The 24,268-nt window shown below is 42.0% G+C and overlaps 1 protein-coding gene across 1 annotated transcript in view; it reads left to right on the top strand.

Annotated features, from left to right (window-relative positions):
* Positions 1-24,268, top strand: part of LOC126442747 (uncharacterized) — a 127,136-nt gene that overhangs the window by 58,235 nt on the left and 44,633 nt on the right. Inside the window, exons 4-5 of the mRNA XM_050090760.1 lie at positions 6,462-6,589; positions 19,403-19,578. Of these exons, the coding sequence (XP_049946717.1) occupies positions 6,462-6,589; positions 19,403-19,578 (304 nt within the window). The remainder of the gene's footprint in view (positions 1-6,461; positions 6,590-19,402; positions 19,579-24,268) is intronic.

Here is a 24,268-nt window from a genome sequence, read left to right as displayed (position 1 = left end):
AAGCTCTAGTTACCCTTAGTTACGAGTGAACCACAGAGAGAGTGATATTCCGAGACTACGATACAATTATCATAGAGTCTCTCAGACAACGTCTTTGCCACTTAGCTTTCTCACAGTCGATTCAGTACATTACATATTTATTACACTACAATGTACTACCCGTATCCTTCAGCTCACGCTGATGTAAAACACCGCAAAGCATCATTTTCAGGACAAATTATTTATCTAATGATGTTCAAGCTTTGAATCCAATACGTTTACATGTTTCTACGTCGTTCTGTTATCAAATTACATATTTTCAAGAAACTTTCTTAACTCGCAACTGTCGCTAGCTATGGAAAGCACTTTCTCCTCAGAGGAAGTTGCAAAGAAAATGAGTGAGGAACAAGAAAATTCCAGCTAGGCGGTACCATGGTCAGACAGAGATTTCAAAGTTAGATACTGAATTGTAAGTGCTACCCATTGCCAGATATAATTTCGGATGGGGTAATAATGAACAGCAGGCAGATGTTTAAGAGAATACTCTGGAAGAATGAATGTTCAAACAAGTGGGACTCTGAAGTACTGAGCAATCCTCAAGTAAGTTTGAATTTTTCTAAGGCTGTCGATACTGTCTGAATGAATACCGCAGTAGACAGTTCAGTTGAATGGGAGTGGACATGTCTGAATAGAGCATTACAGAAATTGGAGAAACAAACATAGATATAAGGAAGTAATGGGCAAAGAATCCTTGGGAAACAGAAAGAAAAACACTTCCACAAATAGCAAAAATTAGGAGGTACAAAAATGTTCAGGGACAGATAGGTATACAGCAATACAGTCCATTTAGGAATGAAGTAACTAGGAGGTGACAGGAAACCAAAGCGAAATGGCTGTTGGAAAAATCTGAAGAGAGGGAGTAAGAAATATTCGTCGGAAGAACTGATTCAATGTACAGAATACTCAAAAGAACATTCTGTGTAATTAAAAGCTAGTGCGGCAACATTAAGAGTGAATGTTGTTGTTAAATGCAGAGGAGAGGTGGAAAGAGAGAACTGAGGCCAACTATGAGGGGAAGATTCGTCTGATGACTTGGCAGAAGAGGAGATGAGAATAGCAGTGGAAGACATGGGAGGTCCAATAAGAGAGTCAGAGCTCAGCGGAGCTTTCGACGGAAGAAGGGATAGGTAAGACACATTTGGAATATCTGAAATCTTTGGGGGAACTGTCAACCAAGCAACTACTCAAGCTGAAGTGTAGAATATACGTGACTGGTGATATACCATTAGACACAATCCTGAGACATCAAGAGCAGGTAAATGCGAGATCTATCGCACAGTCAGAATAACAGCTCATGTATACAAGTTGTCGACATGAATAATATACATGGAAGAATGAAAAAGAAAGTAGAGGATCTGATAGATTACGATCATTTTGCCTCTGAGAAGCACAATAGCACAAGAGAGAGGCACTTTTGTCGTTGCGATTGATAATGGAAACAATGCCTGAGATATAAAAAAAAGGTAGATACATAGAACATGTCGACCTAGCGAAAGCTTTCTGAACTGTAAAAATGGGAAAGATGTTCGAAATTCTGAGAAAAGTAAGAGTGAGATACAGCGAAAGACGGACAATATACAATAGGCACAAGAACCAAGAGGTAACAACAAGAATGGAAGACCAAGAACAAAATGCTGTCCCATCCTCCTGTCAGTGTGCTCATTCTTCAGCGATTCTGCTGAGAACCTCCTCATTTCTTGTCTTATCTGTCTATCTAATTTTCAAAATCTTTCCAAAGCACACATCTCAGACGCTTTGATTGTCTTCTGTTCCGATTTTCTCACTGCCCATGAGTCACATTCATACAACTTCATACTTCAAACTTATATTCTCAGTTACTGTTCCTGAAATTAGTGCTGACGTTTGATACTGGTTGACTTCTTTTGGTCAGGAATGCCCTCTTTGAATGTTTTGGTCTGCTTTTTATGTCTTCTTTAATTTGTCCGTTATGAGCTATTTTGGTCTGAAGGTGGCAGAATTTCTTCAGTCCACAATTTTGATGTTAAGTTTATCACTAAACATATTTCTCTTATTCCTCATTAATATCATCCTTTTTTGGTTTACTCTCACTTCATAGACTGTGCTCATTAGACCTTTCATTCAAGTGAAGATGTCCTACACTTATTTCTCACTTTCAGTGAGAACAGCAATGCCATCAGCTAGTTTATCATTGATAGCTTTTCAATATAGTTTTTTTCTCACTTTTAATTTTTTTTCTCACTTTTAATTCTGCCATCATTGCTTCGATTTTTTTTTGTTGAGTTATTAGTCTTCTGATTGGTTTGATGCGGCCCACAATGAATTCCTCTCCTCTTCATCTCAGAGTAGCACTTGCAACCTACGTCCTCAGTTATTTGCTGAATGTATTCCAGTCTCTGTTTTCCTCTACAGTTTTCGCCCTCTACAGCTCCCTCTAGGACCATGGAAGTCATTTCCTAATGTCTTAACACATGTCCTATCATTCTGTTCCTTCATCTTGTCCGTCTTTTCCACACACTCTTTTGCTCTCCGATTCTACGGAGAACCTCGTCATTCCTTACCTTGTCAGTCCACCTAATTTTCAACATTCGTCTGTAGCACCACATTTCAAACGCTTCCATTCTCTTCTGTTCTGGAATGAGATTTTCACTCTGCAGCGGAGTGTGCGCTGTGTGCAGCGGAGTGTGCGCAGATTAAAACTATGTGTCGAGCCGAGACTCGAACTCGGGACCTTTGCTTTTCACGTGCAAGTGCTCTACCAACTGAGCTACCCAAGCACAACTTACGGCCCCTTCCTCACAGCTTTACTTCTGCCAGTACCTCGTCTGCTACTTTGCAAACTTTACAGAAGCTCTCCTTTCATATCAGCGCACACTCCGCTACAGAGTGAAAATCTCATTCTGGAAACATCCCGCAGGCTGTGGCTAAGGCATGTCTCCGCAAATCCTTTCTTTCAGGAGTGCTAGTTCTGCTACGTTCGCAGTAGAGCTTCTGAAAAGTTTGTAAGGTAGGAGGCGAGGTACTGCCAGAAGTGAGGACGGGCAGTGAGTCGTGCTTCGGTAGCTCAGACGGTAGAGCACTTGCCCGCGAAAGGTGAAGGTCCTCAGTTCGAGTCTCGGTCCAGCACACAGTTTTAATCTGCCAGGAAGTTTCTCTTCTCTTCTGGTTTTCCCACAGTCAATGTTTCACTAGCATACAACACTGTGCTCCAAACGTACATTTTAAGAAATTTCTTTCTCAAATTAAGGCCTACGTTTGATACTAGTAGAATTCTCTTGGCTAGAAATGACCTTTTTGACAGTGTTACGCCCTCCTTGCTTCTTCTGTAATCGATTATTTAGCCGCCTAGGTAGCAGAATTTCTTAACTTCATCTACTTCCTGACCATAAGTCCTGATGTTAAGTTTCTTGCGGGTCTCATTTCTGCTGCTTCTCACTACTTTCGTCTTTCTTCGATTTAGTCTCAATCCATATTCTGTACTCATTAGAGTGTTAATTAAATTCAGTAGATCTTATAATTCTTCTTCAGTTTCAGTCAGGACAGCAATGTCATCAGCCAATCGTGTCATTGATATTCCTACACCCTAAATTTTAATCCCATTCCTGAACCTTTCTTTTATTTCCACCATTGCTTCTTCCGTATACAGATTTAACAGTAGAAGTGAAAGACTGAATCCCTGTCTAACACCCTTTTCAATCCGAGCACTTCATTCTTGGTCGTCCACTCTTATTATTCCCTGATGGCCCTTGTGCACATTGTATATTACCCGACTCTCCCTATAGCTTACCCCTTTTTCCCCTCAGAATATCTATCATCTTGCTCCATTTTGCATTGTTGTACGGTTTTTCCATATCGACTGATCCTATGAACGTGTCTTGGTTTTCCTTAAGTCTCGCTTTAATTATCAATCGCAAACTCAGAACTGCCCCTCTGGTGCATTTACCTTTCCTAAAACCAAACTGCTTGTCATCTAGCACCTCTTTAAATCCCTTTTCCTTCTTCTATAGATTATTCTTTTCAGTGACTTGAATGCAAGAACTCTTAAGCTCATTGCGCGAATGTTCTCGCACTTATCTGCCCTCGCAACCTTCCGAACTGCGGATGGTATTTTCCCGAAATACTGATTGTATATCTCCAGAAGCAGAGAGTCTTGAAACCAAGTTTTGCTTTCCATATCTCTCAACGATTTTCGAAATTCCGAAGGATTGTTCTCTGTGCCATCCACATGATTTGGTCAGAGGTCTTCCTACGCTCTGTTTCATTCCATGAGTGGCAGAGGTACGAGTCTCGAGGACCGCTACTTCCTACGACCTCTCACCACGTCGTCTGGGGACAAAGGCTCAGCACCGAAGTACGCCGCTGACCATCCCAGCCGACTTCGGCCCTGCAACGTGCAGGCCTGCGTTCTCTATGGTGAAAGACACGCGGCAACTCGACACCTCAACCCAGGTCCCACTAGTCTGTTCACGACGGTCAGTGGTCCTCTCTCCATTGTCTCGACCCCGTGTCGTCACTACACGCTCTGCAGTCATTACCGCCGTGCGGGGTAGCCGTGCGGTCTGGGAGCCTTGTCCTAGTTCACACGGCTCCCTCCTGTCGGAGGTTCGAGTCCTCCCTCGGGCATGGGTGTGTGTGTGTTGTCCTTAGTGTAAGTCAGTTTAAGATAGATTAAGTAGTGCATAAGCCTAGGGACCGATGACCTCAGCAGTTTGGTCCCATAGTCCTTACAACAAATATCCAAATTTGTTGCAGTCGTTACCCTACAGCCAGATGTCTGTGTTATCTGACGGTATGATGCTGTCAAGTTCCATATGCCAAATATTCGACCTTTCTCAAAATCAGCAAGAAGTGATAAACTGAACATGCACGTCCTTAGGACATTCTATTTTGCTGTCTTTCCCTGAGTAATTCCAATAGTATTAGACACACACAGTAGTCATCACGTACTCCCAACATTCTTCGTGGAATACGTGTGACTTTAGTTGTTCTTGGGCCTTGAAACAAAACAAAACCATTCTTCATCTGCAGGTATGACCTTCTGCACTGTAAATGACTCACATAAGAATAAAATTCAAAACATATCATACAGGCATAAAGGTAATCAAATGCGATTTTTTAAAAGACGTTCTAGCTACCATAGACTGAGAAACTTATTTATTTTCGCAACTGCAATGTCGGTCTTATGGGCACTATCAAGGGGTATACAACAAAATCTGAAAAATGAAGAAACATGTGTAGAATAGCTCCATCATGCCATACATACAACCGTTACGTTAAAGAAATGCTAAAGATGACACATCACTTATACTGCGCTTCAGTAGATGGCAAAATTAACGAACCTTCTTACATGCATACATCGGTCGTATCTGTATGTTGAGTTTACTAGCTCTGAGATTATCAACATTTAATGAGCGCGAGGATCGTAAAAATGGCATAAAGTAAATTTGCTGTTACTGATGTTCACATATTTAACACGAATCCCACCAAATCACTGTTCATGTACACAGATTACATAATTGTGGCAGCTGGTGGGAAAAACATCCACCCTTTGCACTCGTGAGCGATTGCACATCCCAGAGTAAACGACTGATATAATAACATCTTCATATCATGTTTATATTGTGTTAACAGTATTTGACATACTGTATTATGATACAGTGATATGGCATGACGGGATGGGATACGAAATTTATTTATGGTGGTATGGCGTAATTGTACAAATAGTATCCATCCTAAAAGACTTGTAGTAGCTTGCATTGTCATAGAAACAAGACATAAATAATTGAAGATGTCATTTTACATGTGAATACACTGTAACATAAAAATTTTTGGGGGCGCACATGATTCTTCCTTGTTCTCATATAAAACAATACAACTCACTGGAAACTCCATGAGGACTACCCATATTCTAAAACCACGATACATGGAAGACAGACTTCCGTACAGACCTTCACATCCCATGCATATTACTAAATCAGAATCAGACAGGCAAACTAGGCATCCTGAGGTATTTTACTTTCTACTATTAGCACATAAAGCTGACTGAAAATTATTTAAAACTCTCTTATTTCTTATATCTGTCTAATAGTTAAGCAAGTCATTTGGGTGGTTTTTGAAGCAGTTCCATTTCTTCAAGTCCCTTAATACTTCGACTCTCAGGCAATTTTTGTAGAATTTTTATGTCTGAATGTACGTTAGATGATCTCCTCTCACTCCAGCTGATGTGCTCTTTCAATGTATCACTGTAGTAAGGGTTGTGTAACAACAGGTTAAGGCCTCCATACTGTGACCCTTACTATTACTGACAGTGTATATCGATCTAGTTTCGAAAAGCAGATTCTACTTTCAGACACTGTGTGAGCAGGTGAAGGCAGAAAGTGAAAGCTGTGCTGCTACAGGAATCACATTCACTGGTTTGTTGACTAGACCGCCTTCTTGTCCAGGCCTCCAGGTCCAGCAGACGGTCTACCTGGAACAGCTCTCCAGCTACTGGCGAGACTTTGAACACCTATTTTCACTCGCTGTGACGCATGCATCACGACTGTTCATTCCTCTCGCATTCGAATACGTGGTAAGTGGTATTTTTTTCTCTTCCTTTAATCTGTGTTTTACGTATGAGGGGTGAGAAAGCGACACACAGCGCCTGGTCAGTTCTTGGAGTTTTTTTCCTGGTTTATCTGACTCACCCTGTAGCTATCTTAGGTTCTCCTGCTCTAATGTCGGCAAGAAATCTGACCCCACCTCTACTTCTGTGAGCCTTGTGGGGTTATTACGCAGAGAGACTAAGCTCAGAATAGTTAAGGACAGGAAAGAAAATCGTTGGTACCTTTTTTTGTATTTTTCCAGAACTTCCTCAAAAATTAAGGGAAACATCAGATCCTACTTTACAATCCTAAGTTTTATGGGTACATACTTAGAGGAGATTGGTCTAGATTCTACTATATGTTATTTTATGTCACCATCTGCACCTTTTGTTATTCGGAAAGTGTTATTCCTAAAGAAAGGAGAGAGGGAGGGTGTCACAGTTTACATAGACAACGTAACTGTAGTATTTAATAAGTCGGCAGACAAATAAATTTTTATGCACCGGTATGGACAATGCCATAAGGGTAGTTCGCCAAGGGTAAACAGAGGTTGACATATAAATCTTAGCATTTGCAGAAGATGTGATGATATAAGAGGACAATGAGCAGAAACTGGAAGACCAACTAGGTACCTCGCAGTTGGTAACTGGAAAAGGAAGCATGGGAATAACATAAACATAAATTGAGGTAATGAAAATCAGCATCTAAAAGGAAAAAAAGTAAAGGATCTGAGCTGTAACGAAAAAACTATTAAGGAAATAGATGTTTTCAAATATCTAGGAAGTAAGTTAACCATGGCAGGAAGCATCTAACAAGAAATTTCTGAGACGTTGTAAAACGATTCAAAATTTTTTAATTGTGTATCAAACGTAATCAGGTATTGGAAAATATTTTCCAAAGCAATTATAATGATAAGCAAGTAATATTGTCTGTCAATTTTGAGCTATGCATCAGAATTTTGGATCCAGACAAAGAACGATCTGAGATGAATACAAGCTACAGAGATGTACTTTCTACAAGTGATCAATAGCAAGATGACAAGGAACAGTAAAAAAAATGAAACAAACGAAAGACGTTCCAGATCCATCGGCTAAAAGGAACTATGGGGAGAAGTAGAATGGAATGGTTTTGCAACATAAAAAGATGGTAAAAGAAAGACTACTAAGAATAGCTCTGGAATGGGCAGAATATGGAAGAAGACGAAGTGGAAGACCAGGAACGATAAGGGGAGACCAGTTGAAGGATGTCCAGAATTAAAGAGGGTTATTGTGGGAGAAAATGGTGAACGTCAGACTGTGGGGGGAAAGAGAAGGTAGGAGAAGGCTTTGTGGACAGCCTACGGGAGCAGAAACGTTTCAGGGAGAAAAGAAGATAAGGATGCTGTAACGGATATTCTTATCCTTTGCAGCTCTAACGAGCTTTTGGAATGTAACGTATATTCTTCAGCCACTGCCGACAGTGCCAGGAGCACTGACATTTTATTTTACTTAAACTGCCAAGAAATGGTCTACATTGTTGAAATATATGTGACTTACTGGTAGTAGACGTTCTATTGATGTAAATTAATTCAACCCTTTAGTACTATGAAAGTTTTCCTTTGTACATAAGAAACTAATCTATTCGCTTAAAATTTGGGGCAAATACGAGGGCTATCCACAAAGTACATTACGTTTTCGTTTGTCTCCGTTAGGGGCTGGGCTAGCGCGGCCATCTTGGTGTCATGGCATTCCGCCGCTCAGTCGGCATCCTGCCGTGCTAGTGAGAGGTTCGTGCTGTACTCCATTGAGTTACTGTGTCAGTTTGAAATGTCAGCGTTAATTGAAAATGCCGCGAAGTGTGAAGTGCGTGCTGTAATAACGTTTCTGACTGCAAAAAACTGTACACCGATAGAAATCTATCGGCAGCTTTGTTAAGTGTATGGGGACAACATAATCACTGAAGGTGGAGTGCGTCAATGGGCCATAAAATTTAAAAATGGCCGAACTAACGATCGCGACGAAGAGCGAAGTGGAAGGCCCAGCATAGTGACTGCCGAACTTGTCGAAAAAGTCGATGCCGCGGTCCGTGAAAACAGTAATTTCACAATAACGGAACTCTCTATGAGTTTTCCACAAATTTCACGAAGTTTGTTGCACGAAATCACTACCGAAAAGCTTGGTTACCACAAGTTTTGTGCAAGATGGATACCAAAAATCTTGACAGAGATTCACAAAAATCAGCGAATGGCTGCAGCGTTAACGTTTCTGGACGATTACGAGAAAGATGGCGACTCATTACTCGATCGCTTAGTTACTGCTCACGAAACATGGGTTAAGCATGTGAACCGCGAGACAAAATTGCAGTCAATGCAGTGGGGGCACACAAATTCCCCCCTCAAACCCAAGAAATGCATGCAGACAATGTCGGCAAGGAAGGTGATGGCGACTGTCTTCTGGGACAGAAAAGGTGTGATTTTTGTGGATTTCCTGGAAAGAGGCACTACAATAAACTCTCAAAGGTATTGCCAAACTCTGCACGACCTCAGAAGAGCAATACAAAACAAGTGCAGGGTAAAATTGGGCTCCAAGATCTTGCTGATTCATGACAACGCCCAGGCCCACACGGCAAATGCCACTTGTGAAGTTCTCGAATCTTTTAAGTGGGAGTTGTTTCCTCATCCGCCGTACAGTCCCGACCTGGCACCGAGCGACTTCCTCTTATTCCCAGCAATGAAGAAGTGGTTGGCTATGCAGCGTTTTGATGACGACGCACAGCTTCAAGAAGAGGTAACCACGTGGTTGAAAGCGCAGGCGGCCGAATTTTACGACGAAAGAATTTCCAAGCTCGTCCAACGCTACGATAAGTGCCTTAATTTAAATGGCAACTATGTAGAAAAGTAGTATTGAAGTGTGGCTTTTATCTGTATATAATAAAAAAAATTCCAATGCTTTATTTATTTTTAATTCCAAAACGTAATGTACTTTGTGGATAGCCCTCGTATTTGAGAAATAAATTTTTTAGTATATGGTTGTCGCTTTTCAAAAAATTATGATATCCTTATCAAAATTTTCTTGAATTTCACAAATCTTAAAAGATTGTGATCGTGATAGTCACTGCACCAGTTTTACTTCGAAAGCACTGAACTGAGAACAAAATTCAGATATATAAATCATACAAATCTACCTACTTATTTTGTAATTCCTTTATTATGGAGTCATAACGTCATGATAAGCAAAGAATATAACGCACACCCTACAGTACAGGTAGGATTTGTCTACAAAACTTCAGACTGTATCTACTCCTTTATGGTTTCATTCTCTCAATAAATATGTGTACCGGTAAGTAGCTGTGAATCGTATTAAGTTCTCCACAATTTCATTTGAGGACAGTCGGACCTTTTGAAGGGAGACAACTTAGAAACACATCACACATGTCAATAACACCATGTGCCCACTGGCCGTGGCACACATATGATTAACTGCCACCCAGAAGCAATAACAAGCGATGACCCTTTGCAATAGAGGACGACGTCTGTTTCATTGGTTCATTAATTTGCAAACAGTAGAACATGACCAACTATATCTTCCTCATTCAGAATGGTATAATTCATTAAATAAACTCCATTTATTGTAGAGAAGCCAAAGTTGGTTGATACTGGCGCAGCACAAATCTGATTATAAGAATTGCAGTGTTCGCTATATGAGTTACACCATGTGACGGTTGTTATATCTTCGTTTGCACGCTGTGAGATTCTTTAGTGGGCGCAGGAGTGAGGAACAGAGGCCGTTCGTCAACAGAGAATTCAGATGTTAATTTATTCTACATCTAATATCAAATTGTAAAAATAATACATAACTGTGCTGGTGTAGTCGCAACATCTATGGCTAACAGCCGATTTTAATGTAGAAATATATACAGATACAATAGATTTATAAATCTGTCACCCTTCAGTGTCATGTCTACTCAAAAGACGTCCGTAAATGTTATTCAGCTGACAAACACACAAGAAGGGCTCAGTGCACGGATGTTCCGAACTTAACCCATTAAGTCCCAAATTAATTTTTTTAAATTGAATTTTTTATTCCTTAATTCTAATGTACATAGTGTATGAACCACAATAAGTACAAAAATAGCCAAAGCATATTTATACATGCTGATATAATGGCCGTCCTCAGAATAGGACCCTGGGATCTAACAGTATCGTATAGCATACTAAACTGTGCACAAGTCTTAACTATTTATTTATTGGGAAATGGTACAAAACGCTTCACACACAGTGTTACACGGCATTTAACACAATATGTTTTTGGTTTTCCGTTGCATTTAGCTCTTAAACATCTTCTTTGCGTGCTTCTTTTGTCAATCATATGACCAATTCTATCAAACCTGATGTCTGGTATCACTCTCAACTGACTTGATGGGTATTCCACTGGACGTCTAATATTCGGTCTTCCAGTGTCCGATTTCAGATATGTAACTGTAACAGCACATCTGAAATCCAGTATATCCAGTGCATTTTTCCCATTTGCTAGTCTGTAGAAGAGCCAGGCATTTACAAGGGCCATTTCCAGCATATGTGTAAATAGGATCCAGTATCATTTTTGCCCTCTAATTAACGTCGCATATTTTCCAACTAACCAGTCATGGTGGTCAACACCTCCCATGTACGCGTTATACGACTTCAAAACGGCAGGTTGTTGCACTTGTGTCTTCTTACTTGCTTGTATACTGCACTGCGTAGCTGCTCCCAAAGGTTCAACTTTGTCAAAATTTGTACCAATTGTAACGCATCTGTTGTCGTGCCATCGAACAAATAAGACTTCACCATTCCTGTCGAACTGGTAGTCGTAGTTTCCTCGAACTGTCTTTTTCAGTTCGTTGCTGCTCAGTAGTGGACAGTCACCGACTCGATTCTCTCTGACAGTCCCAGTTGCTCGAAAACCCAAATTTCTCCGATGAATCAGAAGATCTCTACTAGTGAAGAAATTGTCAAAGTAGGCACAATGATTCTCGGGTTTTTCAATGCAGTCCAGCATGTTTAGGACTACTCTTGATCAGTATAATCTATATAAAATGAAATGAAATAGAATGTAATAAAATGAAGTGAAATGAAAGAATAATACATTAGCACAAAATGGAGTGTGTAAATACCTCTGTCTATCTGGAACTGTATTATTTACTAATGGGTAACATATTCATAAATATACTTACATAATATGCTGCAAATTTCAGAGTAACTTCATATCCTGCAATATATAATAAGAGGGGTCGTTACTTACCTCAGCAACAAAATCTGGTAAAATTACCACGTTCTAAAAAGAAAATACATCAGCAGTAGCAGAGTTTCATATTCGAACGTGCAGCAATACAAATAGCTGAAATGATAACACCAAGTCCCAGTGTCCTATTTCGTGTACACCAAATTTTATAACAATGGGAAACAATGAATATAACTCCAATTAAGCTGACAATGCAAGTAGTTTAAAAGACACATTGTTGACTGTAAATAATCACAAAAAGATCTTTGCCACATATTTCAAATATTACTAAATTATCGATAAAGTAAATACCTGTAATAACGAAAAGTGTGCCTTAGTATTCAATAATCAATTAATGGTAGGAGTTATTGCTTTTAATTTCCTGTAATTACACATTTGTTATAAAAAGCATCAACAAATGATGTAGAATAGTAATAGTTGCAAATTAACAAGTTATTGTGTATTTATAAATAAATATGTGGTCTGTCCTCAAAATAGGACACTGGCACTTAATGGGTTATGTATGGCCATGGCTGGAGCTCCGCAGAGGGGACGCTTGCATCTCATTGGCAGCGGCGTAATTGTTCGCGGCAGGCAGCGCCGTCGTGCCACGGTGACAGCTGCAGGAAACAGGGCGGCATAACGGACGACGCGCGTATTTGAAAGTGCGGCTGATCGGATATCGGCTGATACCGCACACCTCCCCGCCAAACTTGGAAGGTGTTGGAAGAGGCCTGTGCCGTGGTTAGTGATGAGGCTGGTTGCTTCACTGGGGGTAGAGCAGAACAACCAGCATCCTGCCGTTGTTTTGCGTGCGCCAGGGAAACTGCCCTGCGAAACAAGGTGCAAGGCACATCCGAGAGCAGAGGGTGCTGCAGACGGTGACGGCGTCTATGTCTACGGGAGAGGCGACCTCCAGCGTTGGCGGTAGCGGCGTGGCAGGTGGGTGGGCAGAGACTTCCATCGGTGAGACGACTGTGGGTGGAGTGGAGGCATCTGTTAAGGAGGCGGCGTAGGAGGCTGCGTCGCGGCGGCAGGCGTCGTGCAGTGAAGAAACCTGACACTGTCTGATCTACTGCAGGACTGCTGCATTCATGAAGCCATAGCTGATTTTGGTGGCGCTGATGCGTGCCTGAACTGCTGCTAATAATACAGTGCACTCTGCCAGGTGATCTGAGAACAACGCCGAATTCCCATAAATGAGGTTTGTTGTACACTCGATGTTGAATTCTGACGTTTGGGTGAATCTTGCCAGTGAAGCCTGAAGCTGGAACAGAATGGGAAGGGGGAAACTAATGCTGCAAGATCCCCTGGCTTCCTCATGCAAAAGTTGCTAGTGATCACTGGAGTGAGAGGCATGGGCATTGTCCTCATATCAAACATGTCTGTTGCAGCTGTTGAAGACACCGCCATAGGTAAATGAGGTCTCATCTCTGAACAACACAAACAGTGTAATATTTGGCTCTGCTGCACTACTGTGGATAATCCACTGACAGAACCGAAGGAAAGTTCAAAATCTGTTGGTCCCAGTGCTTGTACACATTCCTCATGACGTAGGCGTAATACTTGTTCCGCCAGTGCCCTCCAAAGACAAGGTGACCAGTGCTTAATGAATGGTGGTCGGCCACTTGATCCAACACCATCTCCTCAACGTCTAATGTTCAGAAATATCTTTGGCAGGAACCTCGGCTGGCTCTCTGTGGTGTGAATGACACCATCTCTCTCGAGTTTTCACCCACAGTGGTGAACTTAATCCAATTAGGATGACTCCTGCCAATTCATGATGCAGCACAGGGGCTTCATCCTGCTGCACTATACATTAAATGCACGTGCCCAACAATCATGACAAGTAATGTTCCATCTTTGACTATGTATCATAGACAACACTAACACTCCTCAGCATGAATACATCACAGGCTGTAACTATGGATAGTGGTGTGTGTGCAGCACAATTAATGGGTATGTGTGATACATGTGGTTACCACGCGACGAATGTGCTATGAGCAAAGTTGTGAACAGTTTCTCTGTTTGGTGGTCAGTGGTGCACGCTGTTAATCTCCTGCTGGCTGTTCCACTGTACAACAGACACCAGGGATCTTTGCAAGAGTGCAGCACAACTGCATGCACCATTGCAATATATGCATTGAGACTGGAAGTCGTCGTCTTGAACAGTTACTAAGAGCTACATTGTTGTTATGCAATATGTGCTGTATGTGTGCATTAAACAGTAAACATGCGTTTTCGACCACTGGTACCTCAATATAATCGGTTGCGGACCTACTATCGCCTGTTTCAATTTGACCTTCAAGGTTTCAAACACACTGCGTAAATCACAAGAGCATTCCTCTCTCTAGCCGTCCAGAACAATGCAATGGGTGCTCCCATTGTATATAAAAATCATTCCACAGCATTCTCTTCACAACCAATGGAGATATTTCGAGATACTTCACTGATCTCACGTATCTTTTAACATCAGCTAGAGCGACAGGGACAGTCATTTTTTTCTGGTATGGAACTAATAAGAGCAATGAACTGTGCTACATTAATTCAAACCTCCAAATATCGAGACATGTTCAGATGTAGACGACATCATGCCAAACGACGATAATCTTTGGCGAAAGTGAGCAGTGAGACAACAGAAATCTGCTATCAAATTTTGAATCAAACTCACATTTCATATGTCTGCAAGTAATTCAGATAAGTTTTCTGATATGGAGCAGCTGTTACCCATTATTACGTTTTTAAATTGTCGCAACATGTATCCAACTGCCTCACAGCATGGGTAACGAGTGATATTTCAGTGGAATAGACAATGATCTGTGGATGTTTTTTCCAAAATCACTAAAAAGTTTGAATAAAACTTCTCAGAGTCTCAACTCAGAAATTTGGAAATTTGTGGTAAGTTCCTATGGGACCAAATTGCTGAGGTCATCGGTCCCTAGACTTACACACTACTTAATCTAACTTAAACTAACTTATGCTATGGATATCACACACACTTTTGCTCGAGGGAGGACTCGAACCTCCAACGGGGGGAGCGGCGCGAACTGTGGCAAAGCACGTAGACCTGGCGGCTACCCCGCGCGGCTCTCAGCCAGAACATGTGGCTCTACCTGAGGGAGCTTGACGTTGGTGGTAGCCCGAGAACATTTCAGTCAGACATATTTCCCTGAGAGCATGCATTCATATATTGAAACGTTGTACTGTAACTACCGAGAAATATCTACAGTTCTCTTGTGGTATAATTAGAAAAGACATCGCTAGAGATTTTCTTTACATTAATGATGATATGGAGTTCTTTGTGTCTGATGCGACGCACCATGAATTCCTCTCCTGTACCAACCTCTTCATCTCAGAGTAGCACTTACATTCTACACCCTCAATTATTTGTTTGGTATATTCCAATCACTATGTACCCATATAGTTTTTACTCAGTATAGCTCTCTCTAGTACCACGTAAGTTCTTTCCTGAAGTCTTAACTCATGTTCTGTCATCCTGTTCGTTCTTCTTGTTAGTGCTTCTACATATTTCTTTGCGAAGTCCCCTCTTCGTGGGAAACATTTCCTCTTCCATAAATGTAGTTGTGGGGAGTCCACTCCTGTAAGACCTATCCTACGAATTTAAGGTGTACAATGTCTAATGGATAACGTGATCTTAGACCCTACATATAGATACTAAAGTGGAGGATTTACACAGCAACTTAATGTGACAGAAAGATGTCTGATAAAAAGAATGTATTATTTAAACACAAATTTATTCATTAAGACATACACCATCACAGCTCTTGAAAAAGAGGAAGTCAAGTAGTTGACAAATGGTATCTGAATGAAAATTGTAATTAGTGATTATAATGGATTGCAGGGTTACTCGACTGCCTGATATAATAGCTCCCTGCTAACTTCAAGTGATGGTCTGAAACTCTGTTTCAGAATTCGCAATTTTCTGATGGGAAATAGTGACTGAAATCTCGGAGACTGTTTGAATGGCTCACACATAGAACACATGAAAGTTCTACCTGAGGCAGGCTATCGTATAGCATTCTACGAGTGCGAAATGAGGATGACCTAACACGACAGTGTTGCTGATAACCCCTCACCGTATTTTCGATGGGCATGATGGACGCTGCGGCGGTGCAAATAGTTCTCAGGGGAAGGCAAGAGCACGCTGCTACGACTCTAATGCTGTGCTCTGCACCTCGTTTCAGCTGCGAGACAATGAACACTACTCCACCTCACAGCCCCACGTATGAATTATTTTGGCTCTCCCCTATGCTCTGCCATCTTTTCGCCCCAAACTGTGCAAATCGCCAACGGAGAATATACGAAAACACTGCAGCCCAATTGCGAGGTTTCTTCCAGCATACAGAATCCCACCAAAACGATGCATCGCGATCACTCACGAATCACACAGCCCATTACTTTTTGTGTAGACCGTGTTTTCTACAGTGGCTGACGGCTGTCTGCAGACACTGTCCACGGGATATGAGGCAGCAGGCGCCGCCTACAGCTCGTGGAGCGGCCGCTCTCCACCCCTAGGCTGCCACCACCCTGGGCGAGGCTGTAAAGCTGGACAATGGTTCGCAGCCCCTTCGGAAACCCTGGCAGCGCTTTTCCGCATAATCAGTACCCGCCCCTCTCGTCTCCATTCTCAACAGAGTCTCGTTTTCCGCGGCATTCTCTGTCCACCCTGTCTCAATTCCAACACACTGTCTCTTCCCACACACGCAGGAACCATTCAGAAACCAGTGAGTCCTTCGCCATGCTGAAGAAAGGAAATGAGGTTGCATAGGGTACCTTATTAACAGTCACAGTGATCCAAGATCTTCGATGAAACATTCTCAGTCCATTCACCGATCAGTATCATTACCTAAATTAGAAGACTAATCTCAAATTTTATAGAAGAATCAGCCACAGCCACCTGCAGCATTTCGTCTCTCCTTCTCTGAGTCTGTGGAGAACCTCTTCACTCCTGATTTTATCGATGCAACTAAATGTCAACTTTCTTCTGTATCACATCACCTCGAATTCTCTTCTGTTCCATTTTTCCTACTGGTCACGATTCACGACCACAGAGTGCTATGCTCCAAATGCTCACTCTCAGAAATTTCTTCCTCAAATTAAGGCCAATGTTTGATACTGGTACTTTTGGCTAGGAATGCCTCCTTCGGGTCTGTGCTAGTCTCCTTTTTATGTTCCTTGCTTTGTCCATCATGTGTTATTTTGCTTCCCAGGTAGCAGAATTCCTTAACTTCGTCTGCCTTGTGATCTCCAAATCTGATCTTAATTTTCTCACTATTATCATTTCCGCTACTTCTCATTACTTTCGTCTTTCGTCGATTTTCTCTCAATCCATATTCTGTGCTAATTAGATTGTTCATTCCATTCAACAGATCTTGAAACTCTTCTTCTTCTTCTTCACCTTCACTAAGTATAAGAATATCGTTAGCGAATCGTAGCAATGATATGCTTTCACCCTGACTTTTAATTCCACACTTGAATCTTTCTTTTAGTTTCGTTATTGCCTCTATGTGTAGATTGAACAGTACGAGAGAAAGGCTCCACGCCTCTCTTACTCCCATTTACTTCGTTCTCCCTTCCAGTTCCTTGGTCTTATTGTTCCCTCTTGGTTCTTGTACGTATTATAGGAAGGGCTTATTTCAATAGTGGTACAAGTCCATTTTTGTTCATACTGCGATACAGTCCTAAAGTTCAATGAGCGATGAAAAATCTGCAGTTGAGATACCAGAAATATTCAAGCATATCGCTTCTTGATAGAGATGAACCTTTCTTTCTGTTTGTCAGAAACATTATAGGCAGAAAAGTGGAGGTAATGGACTTGTACCAATATTGAAATAAGCCCTTCATATGTTACCCATCTTTCCCTACTGCTTACTCGTAGTTTTGTCAGAATTTCGAACTTCTTGCATAATTTTAGACTGTCAAATGCTTTTTCCAGGTGGCCAATCCTATGAACGCATCATTTTTTTTTTCAAGATTGCTTCTATTACCAAGCACACATTAGGAATGCTGCTCTGGTGTCTTTACCTTTCATCAAGCCAAACTGACCTTCATTAGTAGATCCTCATTTCTTTGCATTCTTCCATATACCATTCCTGTTAGCAACTTGTATGCATGTGTCATTAAGCTGATATTTTAATGTTTCTTGCAGTTGTCTGCTCTTTCTATCTTCGGAATTGCATCATTGATATTTTACAGTCTGGTGGTTTGTCTCCACTTTCGTAGGTACTACACACCGCATTCGGGAGGACGACGGTTCAATCCCGCGTCCGGCCATCCTGATTTAGGTTTTCCGTGATTTCCCTAAATCGCTCCAGGCAAATGCCGGGATGGTTCCTTTGAAAGGGCGCGGCCGACTTCCTTCCCCGTCCTTCCCTAATCCGATGAGACCGACGACCTCGCTGTCTGGTCTCCTTCCCCAAACAACCCACCCCAACTACTACACACTAATTCTGATAGTTGTTTGGTTACCGCTTCCGTCAGTGATTTTAGATATTCCTATGGAACTCTATCTATTTATTTCACTTTATTTGATCTTAAGTTTCCCAAAACTCTTTTAAAGCGTGACTCTAATTTTAATTCTCCTGTTTCTTCGGTATTCAGTCCAGTGTATTCTTCTGTCACATCACCAGGCAATTCATCCCCCTCACAAGGGCCTTTAATGTACTCTTCCCTCATATCCGCTCTCGCCTCTGCATTTAACTACGCTCCTACTGTAGATAAACCAACAATCCACTGCATGCTATTTATACAGAACGGATGTATTTCGAGATATCTTCTCCTATTTTCCTTTTCTGTTATCGTAAACGAGAATAACTGTGACGGAGTAATTTTTCACTTTCTGAAGCTGATAGGATCCATAAACTTCAACATTCATTGCAGTCTGCAAGTTTTGTGACATGTTCAAAGATAGACGATCTCGTGCCAGATGACGAGCAACAAATGGAAATTTTCAGAAAAAGCGAATAGTGTGACAACAGAGAAATGCTGTAAATATTTGAGACAAACTGAAATTTCATGTATCCGCAACTAATTCGGATAATTTTTCTGATATGATTCGGTTGCTACCCATCGTTATGCATTTAAAAGGTCGCTAAATGTGTCCATGTTTCGCACCTCATTGCTAACGAGTAAGATTTTCACCCAACAGTCAACGATCTGACGATTCTCTTTTCGAAAAACCTTTCAAAAGTTTGAATAAAATCTCCTTGGACTGCCAGCGGTGTCACGTGGTTCTTCGTGTAGCAGGACTGGAATATTTCGGTCAGGCACACTGCCACGACAGCATGCATCCATACATTCAGACGTCTGTACTGTTAACTATGGTGAAACATTTGTACCTTCCTTACCTGATGTCATAGATTGAGACTTGCGTGTGTTTAATACATCGCTGGACACCTGCAACCAATTAATGTTTTAATGCGTTTACAAGAATGAATGTACAACACTGACGCGCCGGCAATAATTTGAATGTGATGTAATAGTGGTAAATATAGGTGTAGATAATACTTTCTACTAATTTGAACTATTCTCTGTGTGTCTCAGGGTAACAAAACGACTGACCAGCGACTCCATGGGTGGATTAAGGACATGGAACGTGTGCAAGACATGCTGCACACGAAATTAAGCAGCTGGCTAAACGACGTGCAATCCGTCAGAGACCAGATAGCGCACTACGAAGTAGAAGACGACAAGAACAGGACTGGGTATTTTATACTCAGGTATAAACCAGTGTACATTCAGACCTTTGTCGAACTCACTATGATTTGTTAAAGTTCACTAATCAGTCAGAACATCATGACCACTGCCAACCGCAAGGCTGAATGCGTTGCGGCGACTTAACGAAGTAAGAAAAGCATGTAATCCAAATAAAGATGGATGGGGGATTACCGCAGCGATAGATGCTATTAATGGAGAAATCCACTGAGATATGCGACTTTGCTGAAAGGTATATTATTATTAAGCCTGTGAACGAGTGTCTCAAAAGCGGTGAGCTGGTCGAATTTTCACATGTTACTGTTGTGAAAATCTACGGAAAGTGGTACAAGGGCAGTGAAACTACCAGTAGGCGCTAAGTTTTTGGACGTCTACGACTCTTCACAGAACGTGGGGTCTGGAGGTTTGTCTGCTCTGTAAAGTAGGATGGATGGCGATCTGTGGCAACTCTGGCGGAAGGGCACAATGGCAGTGCTTCAGAGAACACCATTCAGCGCACATTACTGAACAAGGGGCTCTGCAGCAGACAACCCCTGCGTGTCCACATGTTGGCCCAACGACATCATCAATGACGATTGTAGTGGGCTTGGGAACATCGAGATTTGACTGTGTACCACTGGAAACGTGTCGGCTCGACGGATGAATCATGTCTTTGCCCCAGCAGGTCGATGGCCTTCTCTACAAATGCTGTCATCCAGGCGAGAGGCTACTCGAAGCATGCACCACGCCACGGAAGCAGTGGCCGCAGTATTATGCCACGGCAGACATTCTGCTGCATGGGACCTGTGGTAGTAATCGAAAGCACCATGTCAGTTGGAGACCACCTGCACCCCTTCATGCTTGTGGTCTTCCCTGATGACGATATCGTCTTCCAGTAGTACAACTGTCCGTGTCTTGAAGCCCAAACCCTGCTAATGTGGATCGAGGGGCATCTAGCGAAATTACGTTAATGCCTTGGCCACCAAAGGCGCCTGATGTAAATCTAATAGTTCCCATCTGGTTCGCTATCACTGCGGACATAAGTCAGCAGTCCGTTATTTTAGCTCCACAAATCTACCAACGAATCGATGATAAACAGAATCGGCGATGTATTGCATCACAAAGGTGGCCCAACAAGCAATTAAACAGGTGGTCATAATGTAGTGGCTCATCGATATATACTACATTTTTTTTCCCAACGACGTATTCCCTACTGTTGTAGAAACTACTGGGGTCATTTAGTTACGGATGAAGTAAAAAATGTGATTCCATTGGGCCTTCGTTTTCTTGGTTCGTGTTTTGTCTTCAAGTATGCCCCATATTACGCATCAGACGAATGAAGCAAACCAACACAACGAGTAGTGTTAGAGCTTTGATTAGAGAAAGTACCAATACTTGTACACACTTCCAAAATTTTCATAATTTCTGGAAACAATGATGGTTGGGAAACCTGTAGTACCTGACACGAAAATTGAGCATGTTCTCGCCACAGACGACTCAAACAGATAGTCACCTCCAGGAGAAATAACGCTAATACGGCGTAGCAGCACCTCTAGCCCAGAGACTGGCATGAATTCGGCGGGGAAAACAGGCAACAGGTCATGCTAATCTTAATATACAATAGGAAAGTGTTAGCTGCGATGATTATTAAACTAAAACGGGATGATGTTAGCAGAAGGAAGTGAGGGTATAGCCATAGTTTTTATATTTTTTGCTATGACTGATGTGTTTGAATCTGTTGATAACATAGAGCTTAAATATGCGAAGTAGCAAGCGAGAGGGCAATGGAATTCTCCCTCGAGCGGTGGATATATGGGTCCATGCAAGGCGTGTTGGAGATATGTTGGTAGTGTGCAGGATGAAAAAATCCCTTCCAATGTGGGTTTGAGTAGGCTCCCAGTCTGCATCCCAGATCATGCGGCGCTGTTAGGTGGCTATGTGGGATTCCTATGAAGGTGAAAAATTTGGATTAGGATGGACAGTTGGACTGAGTGATGATTGCTTCGAATTTGATGAAAGACCTGTGCAGTTATGCGTCTGAGAAGATTGGCAGAGGAGTCACTTTGGAGATGGGCATGTCGAGGAAGTGGACTAGGTCTTCTGAAAGGAGCATGATCAACTGATACCCACAAAGAAGGTCATCATGGAAATTGATGTGGAAACACAGGTCAGCTAAAATAGTGTAGATGGAGAAGGATTGGTCAGTGTGAGCAAACAAATTACATGATATAGAAAGACTCAGTCAAATACACACAGTGGGACTGGTGACTGTTAGGGTTGTACCTACAAAAGTATAAGTGGAGAACGATTGGTCAGAGTGAACAAAGAAATTACATGGCATAGAACGACTCAGACAGATACATGCAGTAGGACCAGAGACTGTTAGGGTGGTAAAATACATGGTGAGGATAGAGTGTTCAGCAGAGTGATTGAACATGATTCGTAGCCAATTGGGGACGATTTTGTGGAACCCTGTAGCTACTTCACAACTGGTTATTCTGTGGGGATTTTTGGTTCACTACTCCACACTGGTCATGGATACGATATTGAGAGTGGGTTATTGGTTTACTGCAGGTTATGTGGACATCCAGATAGTGTAGTGGGGTGAAAGCATGGAGATTCTGCTGGACAATGAGCATGAAGGTATGAATGTTTAGGAAGTTGAACTGAAAAGTGGAGATGTGTGTACTGGAAGAGGATAGTTGAGGGGAATTATTGTTTTCATGTCCATGAATTTAATGAAGTCTTTTGTGATTTGGTTTTGTTTGGAACGGATGGAGAGGGCTCATCTGCTCTACTTTGTTGGTGTGGTCTTATGGCTGTATACAAGAGATCTGTGGGGTAATAGGTGGTGCTAGTTAGGTGTAGATAAGGACGTCAATTTTATGACGGTGGTAATGTCAGAACAGTGGTGGTGGTTAAGGTTCGAACTCCAGGCACTGGCAGTTTTGCTGGAGATTGGGCCTGTCACGGCTCTGGGACTGATGATGGTACTGGTGACGGAGCTAGCGACGTTGCTGGCTATTGAGTCGACGATTATGTAGGTGGCAGTGAAAGCGCTGGAGTATTTGATGGTAGCAGCGGTAAAGAAGCTGTAAAAGGTAAGCTTGTGTGTTGTAAAACAATAGTGAAAATGACGAAGGGTGGCAGATTATTGGGGAAGAAACATTAGGAGAGTGCAGGTGCAAGAGCTGAGGAAGTCACATAAGTTAGTGTGTTTACTGTCGGTTAGATGTCAGTATAAAATCGAAAATCGGAGATGACTCAAGAGGCACAGAGCTGCAATGGCAGTGGTGGAGCTTTTATAGTGTCCATCTTCTTCAACACAGACCATCATTTCGAGTATCTTCTGTAGTGCACGTTACAGTTGGTCACCTCTAAGTTCCACCAGTGCACTTAATTACTGCAGTTGCATGACCTCTGTAGCAATGTCTCCAGTGCTAGAAGCCAAAACTATGGACCACTCACAGACCCCTGGGGACAGCCTTTGTACACTCACTGACGACGATAGTCTTCCATGTAAATAGTGTGCTACGCATTCGTACACATCCTCTGGACACTGCAAGTCCCTGAGGCGAGTCGTTATTGTATCCTCTGTTGGCTTACCACCTTGTGTGCCAATACACATACATTGCAGTAGTGAATATTGTATCGTTACTGGTATGTAGTTGACTGGCAAACTGGCAAATTGTGAGTTTCGAGGGTTTTCCTTGCATTTTGTTTTAGTGCAAATTAATGCTCACCTCCATCCTATAGTTACATGCACTGTTTGGTTACTTTACGGAAAGAACCTATTACATTATGTTACAGGTATCTCCTTCCCGAAATTCACTCCCCCCCCCCCCTCCAAACCTCCTTATAACGATTATTCAGATCATTGTCATTATACACCTAGTTTCTCCATCTGTGGCGAGCGAAAGATGAATATCACCAAGGCATGGGTTATGAGTACCCAGCTTGTAAGTGAGTTGATGCTGTCCCATATGTCCAAGCAGAACTGCAATACATTACATAGAAATGATTTGTGAGCCTTACCCCGATGACATCACACGTCTTGGAAAGGATTGCTTTCCGGTATAACTGGGGACCCAGCAAGAGCGCCCAAGGGGTACTTTGTCAGGTGGGGCGAATTGGGAGGGGGATGAAGTATTTTTAATACAGGTATTCTGAAAGACGAATGGCGACTTATAATTAGCCATAAAAGTTTTCTAGTTCCGACCCAGTTAAAAACCTACGCAATACTGGATAGTAAAATACATTTTCTTCAAAGAAACACACCTCACTACACAATACTTTTTCCTCTTCCTGAGAGCCTTCCGCTACCCGCCCTTTGCCCTCAATACGGGTGCCCTTGGGACCCAGAAGAAACGGAGTTCGCATCTTCATTCCTTAATTGAGATTGGTGGACTCAAGTTTCAGTGATATCCAGAGACAACTCAACAAGGAGTGCGACATGTTCTGCATTTCATGTGGCAGTATGCAAAGTTTCCATCGTTGATAGGCCTATGGGGAATGTAGTCGTAGATTCACTAGGGAAAAATTTTTCTATCATTACAATTAAATGCTCTTCATTTTACTGCACCAAGATCGATTTTCAGCCTTCCATTCTCAGCATGTGATGTACCTGACACATATGCATAGAATCGATTTACAAAACGACCACATCTTACGGCAAAAATTTGCCATATGATAACCTGCACTGTCAAACAAGAGGCG

This window comes from Schistocerca serialis, unplaced genomic scaffold (genome assembly GCF_023864345.2).
Source record: "Schistocerca serialis cubense isolate TAMUIC-IGC-003099 unplaced genomic scaffold, iqSchSeri2.2 HiC_scaffold_1402, whole genome shotgun sequence".
NCBI lineage: Eukaryota > Metazoa > Arthropoda > Insecta > Orthoptera > Acrididae > Schistocerca > Schistocerca serialis.
This window is presented reverse-complemented; position numbering and strand designations above follow the sequence as displayed.